Below are 14,717 nucleotides of genomic sequence, written 5' to 3' on the forward strand. Positions count from 1 at the left end.
CAGCTGTTGAACCTAAAAGTTCATTTCTATCAGAAATCAGACATAATCCTTGTTACTGTAATTAATTGTTTAAAGCTATGAATCATTGAATGAAGCTCCTAAGTGATAAACATTGATGTAAAAACATGCCTGGGTACGTGTTTCTGTGAAGATTTATAATGTACAACATCATTGTGCTTGTGCAGCTGCACTGTGTTCGTATGCATGAGTGTTTGTGAGAAGCTTTTTTGATTGTACTGTATGTGCAACACGGTCACCTGTCATAGTGCTTGCTCAGGTTTGTCTGCTGATGGCTCCAAAGTGGTTGTCAGTGTGAAGTAGCACAAGTCCTGTGGGAAAATCTGAAGGAAGTCATGCTGAGCATGAGCAGTGTCAGTAGATGCTGTACATTTGACATGCTTGGCCAACATCTTGTCTAGCACGAAGAATCATGCAGGGACCAAAAACACACACCTTATTATATGCACTTATCTCTGATATGTTTTTATTCTGATAAAATACATACAAATATGTAGATGTGTAATTTTCCCTTCAGATTTCTTCAGTTTTTGCATTGTCCCAGACTTAAACACTTCAGACTGTTTAACAAATTTTTATCAACAAAAAGAATCAGAGGAAATACATAATATAGTTTTCAAATGATAATTTAGCTTCATTCTTTCATTTTCTGTGCCTGCTTCTTTCTGCTGTGGGTTATGGAGAATGACAGTCCATAGGAGGATGCATAAATTTTACATAAACATAAATTGGTAGTAAAGTCTCTTGAGGCAAATAAAACTAACTGAATATTTTAAGGCATCCTAAAACTCTCCATGAAATCATATGAAATGACTCTTTTACCTGTCTTACGGCCACCTTTATGCCTGAATATTTTTTATTACTGTCATCGAGACATGTTTTACTATCCTAAAATATTTCAGTGTAGCAGGTACAGTATTTTTTCTGTCAACCCTGCCTTATAGCTTCCGCTAAAATCTTTTTCCAATGGTTTTGCTAGATTTTGATTGTATCCAGACATCCTCAGTATATTTTTGTTTTGGTGCAATTGATGTATTCTATTAAGTTTTAGGATGGGTGTGTCTCTATGCAGCTGTAGAAGATTAACGATCTTTCTCTTGCTGCTAAAGGCCAGGGAATACTTCACATGTTTAGAGCTGTCTTTGTCTAAATTGGTATCTGTATTTGTCTTCCTTTTAAATAAAGGCCAACATCACAGCACATGTCTTTTCCTAATATTTTCAGGTAATGTAATACATATAAAACAGGATTCACCTAAGTAAAGCATAAGTCTTAAAATGTTTTGATGGTGATTGCAGGTGAAAAAATACATTTTCAGCACAGTTTTAGACTTCCTTTCGCCTGTAGCTTGGCTGTCATAATGGCTTCTTGATGAGAGAATAAAGAGGATGCAACAGATGGAAGAAAAAGTGTGGAAAGTGAAATACAAAGTTAGCATAATCTCCCTTTGTATTTATGAAAACCAAGCAGGGTCATTTATTCATTTATTTATTCATAATAGCAATTTCTGACCATTTTTGTCTGTTTTATTGAAAATACCTGAAAATCTGTATGGACTAGCACATTCTGAACTGCAGACTTAGTTTCATCTTAATAATTAGAATATACCAGAAACGTTCATTACTTTTTGTTATTAAATTCAAAAAGGGAAATTCATGCCTGCCTTATTTGTCAGTCCTGTGATACAGTGAATTCTGTTATCAACCTCTGGTTTTGATCAAATGAAATTGATCTTAAAAACTGTAACAATGTCACTTGTTTTTTTTAACTGAAAATGATACTTGAACTGCTCTTAGCACTGCTGTAAATTTATTTAATAAACTTCACATGCATATTTGTTTTAATTAAGGAAGATTTGAGTCAGCTGGTTCCTCTTTGGATTATTTACCATCAAGAATCAAAGCGGTCTTACTTGCTCACTCAAGGACCAGTTCTGGGCAGGAATAGGCAATGTATTGAAAGTCACACTCAGTTTTATACAATACAAAATACTTGTCAACTGTCTCACAATAGTGGGTCAGTTCATAGCATGATATAGTTGTTTTCTTGTCCTAACTGGATGCAACACAGATGCATTACATACAAGCCATTACATAATTGGTCCATGTCCCGTATGCTACACTGATGCACTTCATTATCAATTTATATTATCCGGACAGTGTTCTGAACAATATGCACAGAGAGAACGATACTCTCTATATGTGAGAGTAAGAATAGATAAGCTGGCCAGAGTACTTTATCTGCTGAATGCCCTATCCTGTCAGATTTGACCCTGCTGGCTTTGTTTATCTAAAACACGGGGTCACAGCTGAAGTTTTACATATTTCTTTTCCCTAAAACTGGCAATTAGAAACGTATTCATGTTCCTCTCACATTTGTTGGGATCTCCGTCTGAATTACAATTTTTCTACCTCAATAATCCATCCTTTCGCACACATTAAACAAAATGAATCAACAGGTCATGAGCAAATTAAAACCCCACTGTGATCAAGTAAAATCCATTGTATAAAATGTTGTTAAATTTAAAAACCTGAATATTAAAATAGCATTTTAACAGTCACATTGACTCATAGTACCAACTTAATTATTCATTTGATAAGCAACAATATCTCATGTCCTTCAAGAATTTAATTCAGTGTAAGTCCATTAATTCCGATGTTTTAAGAAATCACCCAATCACAACTTTAAAAGATCTTCACTGAGGTTCAAAATTAGGTCCTTCAGATCATCCCATGAAAACCAGTGTACCATTTAGTAAATAAAAAAAAAAACTATGATCCTTCCACATGAAAACAAAGACATTGTGCGCTGAAATCGAAAAGCTTTCCAGAGCTGCCAGCCATCTGTTCAATACTTGTTGTAACTTTAGTTGTTCATCTTTCATCCATTTGGCAGGAAAAGTCCCTCAGCCCTTCGAGGCGACTTCTATGTTTTGTCATTTGTCTGGTATTCCAAGGGAACGTGGAGGAGAGGGAATATTTTGAGCACACATCAAAAGGCTCTTACGTACTAATTTAGTATAAAAATAAGGCCTCATTCCTTAGTTTGTGGCTACAGCTCCAAGTAACCATCATCCTTTGGTAAAGCCTCAGTGGTAAAGGTGTCCACTGACCGCAGACCACGATGCATCTGCACATGGCCATTAATATGGGCAGCATTTTGCTTTTTCAGGCTGCAGTCAATACACAGACAGAAAAGCCTCACCAAACACATAGCTTAACATGTATATCGCCAATTAACTAGTAAACTAGTTAAACCAGAGTTTTAGTCGGCATATTTGTATTCACTAGCATTTAAATATCCAAAGGTAAGGGAAGTTTGTACCAGAACTAGAAGAAGAGAGTGTATTTGAATACAGGATAGAATTGAAGATGCCCAAAGGAAAGCTTATTCAGAAGAGAGAGAAGGTACAGGAAAAGGAGAATGAAAAGGTCACAAGAAAGATGAGTAAGGTTAAAAGCAAAGGGATGAAAGATGGGAAAGATTGAAAGATCAGGAAGGTGTGATGGAGAGAGATGGTTAAAGGGGGGTAATGTAATGTCAAGTATCTGTCATGACTTCACTCTTCTCTGTTGTGACAAGGTCATGAATGTAAATGACACATATCTGCTTAAAGTACAGAAAGTAAGTACAATGCAAAAATTTTTTATTACCGTTTAAGTATTCCTGAACATAGATTGCAACTTAAATAGCTTTTTATTTTAGGGAGCTTATATTTTATAATTATAGAAAGAAAATAAATGTTTACCCTGTTTATGTCTGTATCTTATGCCAAATATGTAAAATCTTGTATTTAATATTCTACACTTAAGCTGGTGTATGATCAATTGGGAGAAAATAAAAGTCGGTCATAAGTTATTTCATATATATTTTATGTGTGGTACTACACAAGTTGAGTCTTAATACAAAAGTATAAAACAAATTAGTTTTATATTTTATACTATATTATTTTTCAGGAAACTCCTGAAAGTTAATAGGTTTTCTCTCAAATTGTGTGTCATGAAATTGGGTGAAAATGAACAATGTTGAGCTCTTACTTCTTTTCATTTTAAATCAAATTACACTCATCTGTTTAACCTGAAACTGATTTAATTTAATTCCTTAGATGATCCTGCTTGTTGTTCTTTATGGAAACCCACACAAAACGTGCTTTGTCTGTGCCATTCTATGGACCAAATAGTGAATTAGGATCCAAACGCTGATCCATTGTAACATGACAAGACAGAAGGCCTGATTTTCTGTCCATCATTAAGACATATTAGCTTCCCACACTGCAGAAGCTTTATAAAGGTCACACCATATTTTATAATTAATAATTGCACAAGCCAAACATTGATGCAAATTTTGATTCCCTACACATGGCTCAGAAATAACATCTTTAAATCTCTAACATCTTTTAGCATACATTTAGATGCATACTTCCATGGTCTTGCATAGCTTTTGGATCCCAAAGGATTCTGCTTTTGGTAAAAATAAAGTTATTTTCCTATTTAATACGGAAATGGTTAAATATGGAAATAGCCTTCTTTCCATATTTATCAGTTCCCCTACTGCAGTTTCATACGCATTTGAGTTTGTGCACAATCTTAACTCTTTTTTGATCTTATAATGTACACAGGGAAGACTCTTCAGGAGATAAAAGACAGAGATCACAAGTGAGAGATGGTATAAGTGCAAAAGTAGATGTGTCTGCTAAGACTAGTTTCCTCATGTGTATTTTGGTGGTAGGATTATCTCAGACAGCAGTCTTACAGTGAAAATAGTCAGTTTAGAGCTTTTCTTTTCAAACATTTCTTTCTTTTTTAACTTTAAATATACTGTAGTAGTGCATTGTGCACAGGTATCGAGTCCAACTTTATTACTTAAATTTTTGCACTCTGGAATTTACAATATCAAAAAAATAATTCAGTAATCCATAGCATGATAATTATCTGTTTAAAAATGTGTGTATGCTTTAAAACCTTTTACACTTGATTGCTAGTTTCCACTCCAGAGCTTTTAAAATTTTAGGAAATCATTCAGAGGGAGGACGTAAACATATCTACATGTGGGTTTTTCATCTTATTTTCAAGGTTAAATTTAAAACACCTTTACAGCCACAACTCAAATCGAAGTACCTTCAGCAGAGCCAGCATCAATATGCTGTCATTACAGTAATTATTTTATTGTATTAACAATTTTCTTATTGTCTAGGTATTTCAGATATCATGTATGAAAATGTGTTTTGTTTTGTTTTTTTATTGAGTCCTTCTATCTTCTTGTTTCTGATTAAATTTTGCATTAGGTGTTAAGTTGAGTTTCAAGACTTGGTCCCCAGATGGCCTCCTGCTGTCTGCCTTCTCTCCAGGACATCAGGAGGAGTTTTTGGCCATCCAGATCAAAAACGGACGCCCATACTTTTTGTTTGATCCTCAGGTACCATATCTTACTTTTTTTATTATCATTATATCAATAATTAAAAGACACAAGCAGATGAATTTAAATATGTATAGAAATAGTGAGGCACAGCTGGTTGCACTGTTGCCTTGGAACAAGAAGGCCATGGCTTCAAATCGCAGTGTAGGGTCTTTTGCATATTCTCCCTGTGAATGTGCAGGCTCTTTCTGGGTACTCCTCCTGACAGCTTATTGATCTCTCTACATTTCTGTTCGGTGTGTATCTGTTGTACAGTTTTACTGAGATATAAATCTAATACTGTATGCAGGCAACAAGCGCCTCAATCACTCTAAATAAAACGTTCACATCAAACAAACTCAATTGCAATAAGTAGTCAACAATCTCACATTTAATGAACAAAGTTTTTATTATTGCCTTCAGGGAAACGACAGAGAAATAATTGTTTGTAAAAAAATCTCTTTGAAACAACAACATCTTCAGAGTAGTAAAAGTTTAATGCCAGTATCTGCTAAAAATATCAACTTTTACAGTATAACAGCTACACCACTTTGGCTGTTTAACCCATTTTCTATGAAAATTTGTTCTTTTGTATGTCTGTTCCTAATTTTCTGACTCCACCTATTTTTTTTACTCTTTTGTCTAATCTGCTCTTCTCTCTACATGTTTTTCTTTCTTTCTCTTCCACCACCACCTCTTATTTTTCTCTCTTACTGGCTCTCATCTAGTAAATGTGATCTGTAGCCCCTCATTGGTTTCTGTCAGGGAGACAGGGAGAGGGGAAAACTTTGAAAGTGTGTCAACGTTTGAATTGGACTGCAATTAACTCATTCCCTGCAGTCACCATGCGTGAATACAAATTGCAAACTAATTAAGCTTTTCACCCTGACACTTACACACACAGACAAATGCACACACACCAACACACACATGCATACATGCAGATCACCGTTTTCCTAATCCATCCGTATAGCTACTTGTAGAAGGGTTAAGAGTCAGTTACTTTGATGATGAAAGTGATAGTGAGAGACGATTACACGTAGATTCACAAGGCCACTTACTGATGGCACAAGCCCACACTTACAGACATGCATCCAGATTGATTCCCAAGCAGTGTCACTTTTTAATATAAGTTAGCAAAATGTTTTTATCAGCAGATAAATATGTAATGTTGGGGTGTGTATGGTTGTATTGCAAGATGTCTGTGTGTCTTCTCCAGCTGGGTTGATTCCTTTGTTTAGGTTAGTTTGGGGTAATTAACAGTAGGAGTGGTGTCACGGCTTATTAGTGTTCCCCTAGATACATATAGCTGGGCCCATTACTTCCCCCTATTAGCTTGTTGAGCTAGCCTAATGGGATTAGCAGTGCAGGGGGTAATTTAGCATGACACAGGGAAGTGATATGCTCATAAATAAGTGTATGTGTGTGTTGCCACACACATACATATGTAAAAGCACAGGAACGCACAAAAATTACCTTTCCCTTGTCAGAGATAAACCAGTGTGCTAGAGTAGAAATTAGTGTGAAATGATGGAAAAGTCTTGAAACAGATATAAAAAGTATATTGCTTTGAAGTGCCTTTGCACTGTACTGGTGCACTGAGCAACATTATTAGCTGGCTTTTGTGTAAAAAAATAAAATAAAATAAAAATGATGTAGCTATCATAAGAAAAAAATACCTTAGAATTTACAAATGTTGGGAGGTTGCTGGAAATTTTGCATAAAATTCTCCCATGCTGCATGAAGCAATATATTTGAGGAATTGTGTTAAAATCCACAAGTGTCTTCATTTAGCTCAAATGTTGTGAATTAATCAATCAGCGGTTACAAAGCATCACCATCTAGACTTTCCCAGATTGTTTTAAGGTAGGTATAGTAATTTTAGTTCATTCAAACTCTTGAATACTTGTCAGCAGTTGTCAACAGATTTCTACTGAATGTAGAAATTAAAAAGTATTACAAAGTTCAGTCTGATTTAATAACAAAATATATGTTGTATTTTGTATAATGCATGTCCAAATCTGGTTTTGCTGTGTGTACTTGCAAGGGCAAAACAGCATGAAAAGCCACAGGAGTGGTATTTTGGTTTAAAATGCTTTGTGTGCCCACGAGTATATGGACTCGTGCTTTATAATTAAGAGATTGATACCAGGGCATCCAATAGGAAACACACACATCAGTCAAGTGCTGTAGCACTCAGAATGACACCATAGCACGACTGGGTTTTCTAAATTGCAGTGTGTTTTCTCCAGCTATTTACTCAAAACACAGATAATGTCCTCCACTGATAGTATACATTGCCTGACAAAATGAAAAATAACCGGCAAGGTTTTCTATTGCGGTTCTTTCCAGTAAAACCACCCATCAAACCTTAGTGTATTGAACAAAACCACTTGAGTGGCAGTTATACTCTAAATGTCTTGCTCAAGGGCACTTTAACAGTAGTTTCTGGGAGGTTTGAGTGTATAATTTCACAGCTAGTAGTTCCCAGTCAAGTAATTAAACAAGTGTTTCTGTATATTTGGGAGAGGTGAGCAAAAAGAGGTAAACAGACTCCTTCTGTGTTGTCTCGTTAACTTGAGCTGTATGGCGATAGCAGTAAAGATGTCAGACGCTGATGTACTCTGGCAGTCATACATTTATTGATCTCATCATTAAATCTTCATCACTGTGTGTTTGTGTTTATTCACATTTATGTGATTTCTTGTTTTAGTATATTGCTCCTTGCCTACTTGCTACTAAAAGCTGATCAGAACAATGATGTCATACATAATAGCTAGCAAAAAGCTCCGTAACAGCACTTTGATCATTATGTGTATACGTTTGTGTTCTAATGTATCTTGGTTGTGTTTGGGATCAATCCTCAAAGACTAAGCAAGTGTTCTGCTTTTGCTTAAAGTTTGTAGATTAACTTTGGTAACTGCTCTAAAACCCATAGACCTTTAGTCAATGTTTACAAAAACATTTTCAGTTCTTGCCCATATTGTTGGTTTATATTGCTTGTTTATGCATTTTTATTTTTGTTTATAGGGTTCAGCAGTGGCTGTAGGTGTACATGGTGACTGGAATCGCCGCTACAATGATGGCCAGTGGCACAATATAGTAGCAACTAGGCAAAGGGCTGTGGGAACAATCACTGTAAACCTCCAATATAGCGGTAACTATTTTATATTCACTCTAACTATTCTGTGTGTCTGCTTCTGCTTCTCTGTAAATGTAGGGATGGCATAGCATGCTTCTCAGTGTTTAAATATGACTTGGGTATAAGCTTAAATGTGGATAGTGTGAATCACTTTGAGTATTTTTTACTGAAAGTAAATCCCAAATTACTGTCAGGCCCAAAGAAACAAAAAACTATGTTTTTATGTGTGTTTCTTGCTACTTTTCTTCTGCTGCTTTTCCTTTCTAATACTGATGTTAAGTTAATTTATTTTAAGTTCTCAAGTACATTTTATTTATGAGTTTTCCAGGAAACTCAAATGCTTTAAAGACAAATGTATACTTAAAATAGTCACCACATACATCAGTGCACGTTGGAGTCATTGTTGGCTAAACAAACCTGAATTGTAAGTCCTTATTGTTGTCCTGTTCTGCTCTTTTACTTTGTATGTGTTCCCTACATTCACCGCTCCCAGGAAGTGCATCAGCTTCCAGTGGAAACAGCATCATTGGGGAAAACATGGGACTGTTCATTGGAGGCCTCCCTGAAGATTTTGCTATTCTAAGAAATGATTCAGGTAAAGCTCAAGCCATTATTTATACTATTTATGCCAATTGTCAGTTTTACAGCATAAGTGTAGTTTTTAAATTAATGTTTTATGTTATGATGAGCAAAACCTTTGTTTCTTTTTACAGTGAATATATACAGTTCCTGTTTACATCTACCCACTATGTATGATTGCAATTGCCAAATTAAACTTGAGTTTTTCATTATGAATTTAAACCATTTTGTTGCCAAGGTAAAAGGATTATATAGCATACAACTTCAATGATTTTTAATGACATTGACATTGAGATTACAAGATTAAATTTATTGTGGCCTTTCCTCATATGTTGTCAATTCATTACACAGAAATCTGTAGGCCTGAAGGTTATAGAATGTCTCGAGGCCTATTAACTTCTCATTGGTGATGAAGATTGAGTATAGTTGGAAGATTATATGAGCCAGTTTAAAATGATTTTTTGACAGCAATCACTGGATTGACCAATACAATACATTTTCAAGCTTGACTGAAATGTACAAGTATTTATAAAACAGATGTGGGGCTGCTTTAATGCCAGTTGTACAGGTAAATTGTGGAATCAATAGATTTAGATCGCTTCCAAATTTTTCACCTTAAATCACTAAACAACTTATTAAAACCATGGACATAATTGAGTGTTCAAACAGGTCAACATCTATAGGTGTTAGAGTGCACAAAGTATGATTAAAGTATGATTAAACTTCTGGAATGGGCTTCTCAGAGCCCTGACCCTACCCTAATATTAAAATTATGTGGACTACACTTATGTCCAGCACAGTGGTTATATATTCAGCTGGTATTATGCTTTAAGCTTGACAATTGTTACATAAAAGGCACAGTTGAGATTCAATTTGTGGGATATTTGAGCAGTGATGTATAATTGTGACTCTGTGGGGATTTGAGAAAATGCTAAAGAATTTCAAACTTGTGCACCCAATTCACCCTTCCACAAATTGTTGAAGTTCTATCTTGTTCGATCGATGCACTATGGACCCTCGACTCCTCCCAATTAATCTATAAAAGAAGTATATTAATATGAAATTCATCCCGATTAGGGCTGTTGTAAACGAATATTTTAGTAATCGAGTAATCTATCGATTATTCTTACGATTAATCGAGTAATCTGATTTTAAAAAATTAATAAAATATTGGTAAATCTGGCATAACACCAGTCTTACTATCGGATATCACTATCAGTCCAATTCTTCATAGTTGAGCGTCCCTAACAGTTACTTTTTTGTAGTTCAGAAAATTAACCTGTAACAATAATAGCTTACTTTCTAAATTAACCTGAAGAAAAGTTATACAAAGATCTGAAATTCTATTCAATTTAATAATGAAGAGGCAGGCTCACAAATACACTTATAAAATGTCTATACTCCAGCTTTTAGTTTATGTATTCATCTTCAGTCAGTTTAATAGATGAACTCTCACCTTGGTCCATACCTGAGAAGCTTTGGGTTTGAGAATACGGGAAACGTCGCCTGGAGTGGGGGGGCTTGGGGTGGTGGGGGGCAGGCGAGCGAACGAACATAAGATGGGGTGGAGAGGAGGAAGTAGACGAGGGGACAGACCAACATAAGTCCGAGGACCGGTAGACCAGGGGACGAAAGTGATAAAGCGGGGGAGCAATATTTACAGCACCTTCGTTCGTCACACTCAGAAACTCATCTACCAGCCATGTACCACCACGATGCGCTCCGCCACCCGTTTGTTGAGACCGGGATGATATGAAATTTATTGTGCGGTTCGTCCGTAAAGTTACACTTACACTGTAACCATCAACTACTCAACCGCCCGCCGTGTTCAGTCTATCCGCTCACCTGTATATTCCCGCAGCGCTCGCTCTTTCCGCCGTTCGCGTTGAACCAGCAGCTCCCGGAGGAGAAAGGCTGCCGTGCTCCAGGCATCGCGCCAGCCATTTTAAGAATGCTTATTGGTCCCCCAAAAACGATGAAAACCCGGGCATTATCATCAATCAATAAAATCCCCACGGCCGAACATGAAAATTGGGCGTTATGCCGCTAACATTTAGCTTTCGTCAACAACTCAGAGGCGGAAGTCAGAGCTCCGTGCAACGCAAATAACGTTCCGGTCGGAACATGGTGCGCTAAATTATAACACATAAATTAACGAAACTTTGAGGCAGGTAAGTTTTCCTCGAGGAATTTTAACAATCGAGGTACTCGAATCCTTCGAGGAATCGTTTCAGCCCTAATCCCGATGAGAAGCCCATCCAAAACTTCTACCTAAAACTGTACTTTGTAATTGTCTTTTGTGCTTATGGTAAGGCTAACAGTGTTGATCTCTTTCCAGGGGATACCCGACTGGTTCGGAGGGGCTTCTCTGGCTGCCTCAGAGACATAAGTTTAAAGATGAGTGACAGTCCTGCAGAGGAATGGGAAATACTGGATTGGAAAAAAGCCACCAAGAAGGTGGGAGTGTATGAAAGCTGGGAAGGATGTCCTCTACAAACTGTAAAAGGAGTCCATTTTCTGGGTGATGGTAGGATTATGCTTTTAACTTCTTGGTTAATTTATGTTTTTTGTTTTTTTTTTCTAAATTATAAAATTTAAGCTAAAGCACATGACATACGCTATGAATAGAAACATAGCTAATAAAATATATGAAATAATGAGGAACACAATACCATGTGGACTGTCAAACTATATTTGTCAACATTTAATTTTTCTTTAGTGCCCAAATACACCTCTCCTGTTTCTTACGCTTGCTGCTAATGACAGTGTAATGAGTTTGCTTCTTCTTAGGAAATATAAGATAATTGGTCTCTGTCTCAAGATCAAGTTCATTAGTTAATTTTTTTTAAATGCCTTGTAAGAGTAATTTTTTTATTCAGTTTTTTTGAGAGCATGATTAAATTATTTGTACCCTAAAAGATATTCTATATTTTAAATTTAACATGTTTTCTTGTAATACAAATACATTTTGGTACTAATTACATACTTTGTGCACTTGCAGGTTACTTGGAGTTGGACACAGGTGTTTTCAGTGGAGGACATAACTTTGACATGTTAATGGATTTCAGAACTGACCAGCTCAGTGCACTTTTGCTGTTTGCATACAGCACACAAACCGAAGATTACATGCTTGTAAGATAATAGACTCAGTTCAAAATACCATTTTAAGAAGAAAGACAAACTGTGATAATTATTTGTAATATCAACCTTCTTGTCTTGTTTGGTTTTTTTCCAGGTAGAACTGGAAGCCGGTCTCTTGTCCTTCATTCTTGCGTCTGGTGGCCGTGCAACTGAACTCCGCATGTGGGTTGGTCTTAGCTACTGTGATGGAGACTGGAAAAAGTTGTCACTCGCAAAACAGGGCTCTCTCATCTCTGCTGCGGTGGGTGATTGGGCCGAGGAAATGTGGGAAGTGGGAGAGCCGGCAAGATTGAGAGTCAATTCTCCACTGTATTTGGGTGGCGTGCCCATTGAACTCTCACATCCTGGTCTTAATGGTCAAAGTCACAAACATGGTAAGATGCATAAAAAATGTCAGGTGTTCAAAGCTGAATATGTTTTGAGCTGTGACTGTTTTATTAATATTATTGGTAGCTTTACTTCTATTCTCTGCAATCTCCTAATATTTCTTTACAAAGTTTTCATTTGTTAGGGAGCCCCATGGTTTTGGTTTTCTTTCTGTGAAGTTTCTTCTTGTAAGACACACTGACAGATCATGGAATTATTGGAAGTGTATTTACCCTAAGTTCAACTTATTTTCAAGTATTCCAATAACATAATTACTCAGACATAATTGGGAGTGTGTTGTATGATGAGAAATATGTAGAACTAAGTGAAGAACAATACAACTCAAATCAAACCAAGCATAAAATGGGATAATCCCTGTATTTACAGTACTCATGACACATTCTGCTCCTTTTGTTTGTTTGGTTTCTTTCACAGGGCTTGGAGGTTGCATTCGAGGTCTAACTGTTCGCAGTGATGAAAGAACCCCTCCTGTCAGCCGAAGTATTAATCTCTCGGTTGCTTACCGCCGATCTGTTAGAGTCAACTTAGACGGCTGTCCTACCACTGAAAGCCGGTTTAACTGCAGAGGAAATGATTCTGTGCTTGTATACACTGGGAGACAGACACAAGCCACAGATTATAGTTTGTTGCCTTTCACAGGTAACAATGTGCATTTTTCTTTTACATGCTTGTTGTGAAATTTAAATATCTAAAGTTCTACTAGTTTATTTTAATAAGTTAAACTTATATTCTATGTCAACTTAATCAACAGAGCGACACAATTTAGAGTTTATTTCTTTTATTTTTGGATTATTTTGGTTTGAAGCTAATAAAAAACAAAAATTACGTTGTTTTTTTTTTCGAAAATATGAATATTGCATGTGCACTTAATATTTTGGTCAGGTCATCTTTTATATGAATGAATGCATAGTGACACCATGGTCATTAAACCTGGTATTGGTACTTTTGGCAGTTCAGACAAGTGCAAAGTCCTTCTGGAAAACGAATTCAGCATCTCCATAAAGCTTGTCAGCAAAATAGAGCACAGAAATTTGAATTTTCTGTTGGTGCTGCTTTGGGAATAAGCTCTGTCAATTCTCTTATACTGTAAAGGAATATTACTTGGCCATATACATACACTAGGCAAACACATGCTCTAAATGATAGTGGTGGTAGTGCTGAGTTACTGTTAATTAGGCCAGGAGTTATGGGTGCTTCAAACTTAGTTCTAAATGTAATGCTTATTTACATCTGGAGACTTTTAAGCAATGTGTAAAAATATTTCTGGGTATTTGTGAACTAAGTCATGAAGATTACTGCAAGAAAATATCTCCAAAACCAGTAAGTTTAGGGTTAGTTTTGAAAACATGTGTTCTATGCACTTTTTTAAATGCATTGTATCTGATTGGAATCAATATGCTCTGTCTGTCTCATGTCTGTGTTTATAAAAACAACTATGTTTTAAGAGTACCTGTACAGGTTTGTTGCCGTGGCTCCAGGAGGTTTGGCAGCATCACCATGGCAAAGAGGACGGAGTCATGGCAAAGGTATGACATCTCTGTAGTAGTCGTAATAATGTACAAAGATGATGATTGTATAGTATGCACTTGTAATTATTAACTATTGTCTATTTTGTATACAGTATTTGCATAGAGTACTGCAAATACTCTATATAAATAGAGTATTTCCTGAGTTTCTGCTTTGTCTTCTGTGTTGAAATTTGCAATTCTTCTTCAACCTTAAAATATTTTTCAGCATTATCTTGTACAGCGTGTTAGCCTTATTGAAGGCCATTGATATAACTACGGTCTGACGGTATAAGAGATTGATAAGGCCTCTATAAAGGGCATCACAGTAAAAGGCTGTTAACCCAGAATGGCCTATATGGTCCCTCGTGTAATATAAAGCTGCTCGTTAGTAGTGAACGATACACTAGTAGGTCTCAGAACGCCATCCTACGACCAGAGAGAGGGGGAGATAAATTGAAGAGAGAGAGAAAGTGCTAAAACCAGGAAGAAATAAAGGACAACCAGGGATTAGGGAGGTAAGAACTAACAAAATGAAGGAGGAGGGAAGG

At 36.3% G+C, this 14,717-nt stretch overlaps 1 protein-coding gene across 1 annotated transcript in view; it reads left to right on the forward strand.

Annotated features, from left to right (window-relative positions):
• ush2a (Usher syndrome 2A (autosomal recessive, mild)) overlaps positions 1-14,717 on the forward strand; it is a 191,874-nt gene that overhangs the window by 60,414 nt on the left and 116,743 nt on the right. Inside the window, 8 exon segments of the mRNA XM_032560862.1 lie at positions 5,303-5,433; positions 8,443-8,569; positions 9,048-9,149; positions 11,472-11,660; positions 12,135-12,265; positions 12,369-12,648; positions 13,076-13,300; positions 14,107-14,187. Coding sequence (XP_032416753.1) covers positions 5,303-5,433; positions 8,443-8,569; positions 9,048-9,149; positions 11,472-11,660; positions 12,135-12,265; positions 12,369-12,648; positions 13,076-13,300; positions 14,107-14,187 — 1,266 coding nt within the window.

The sequence above is a fragment of the Xiphophorus hellerii genome, chromosome 4 (genome assembly GCF_003331165.1).
Source record: "Xiphophorus hellerii strain 12219 chromosome 4, Xiphophorus_hellerii-4.1, whole genome shotgun sequence".
NCBI classification, from domain to species: Eukaryota; Metazoa; Chordata; class Actinopteri; order Cyprinodontiformes; family Poeciliidae; genus Xiphophorus; species Xiphophorus hellerii.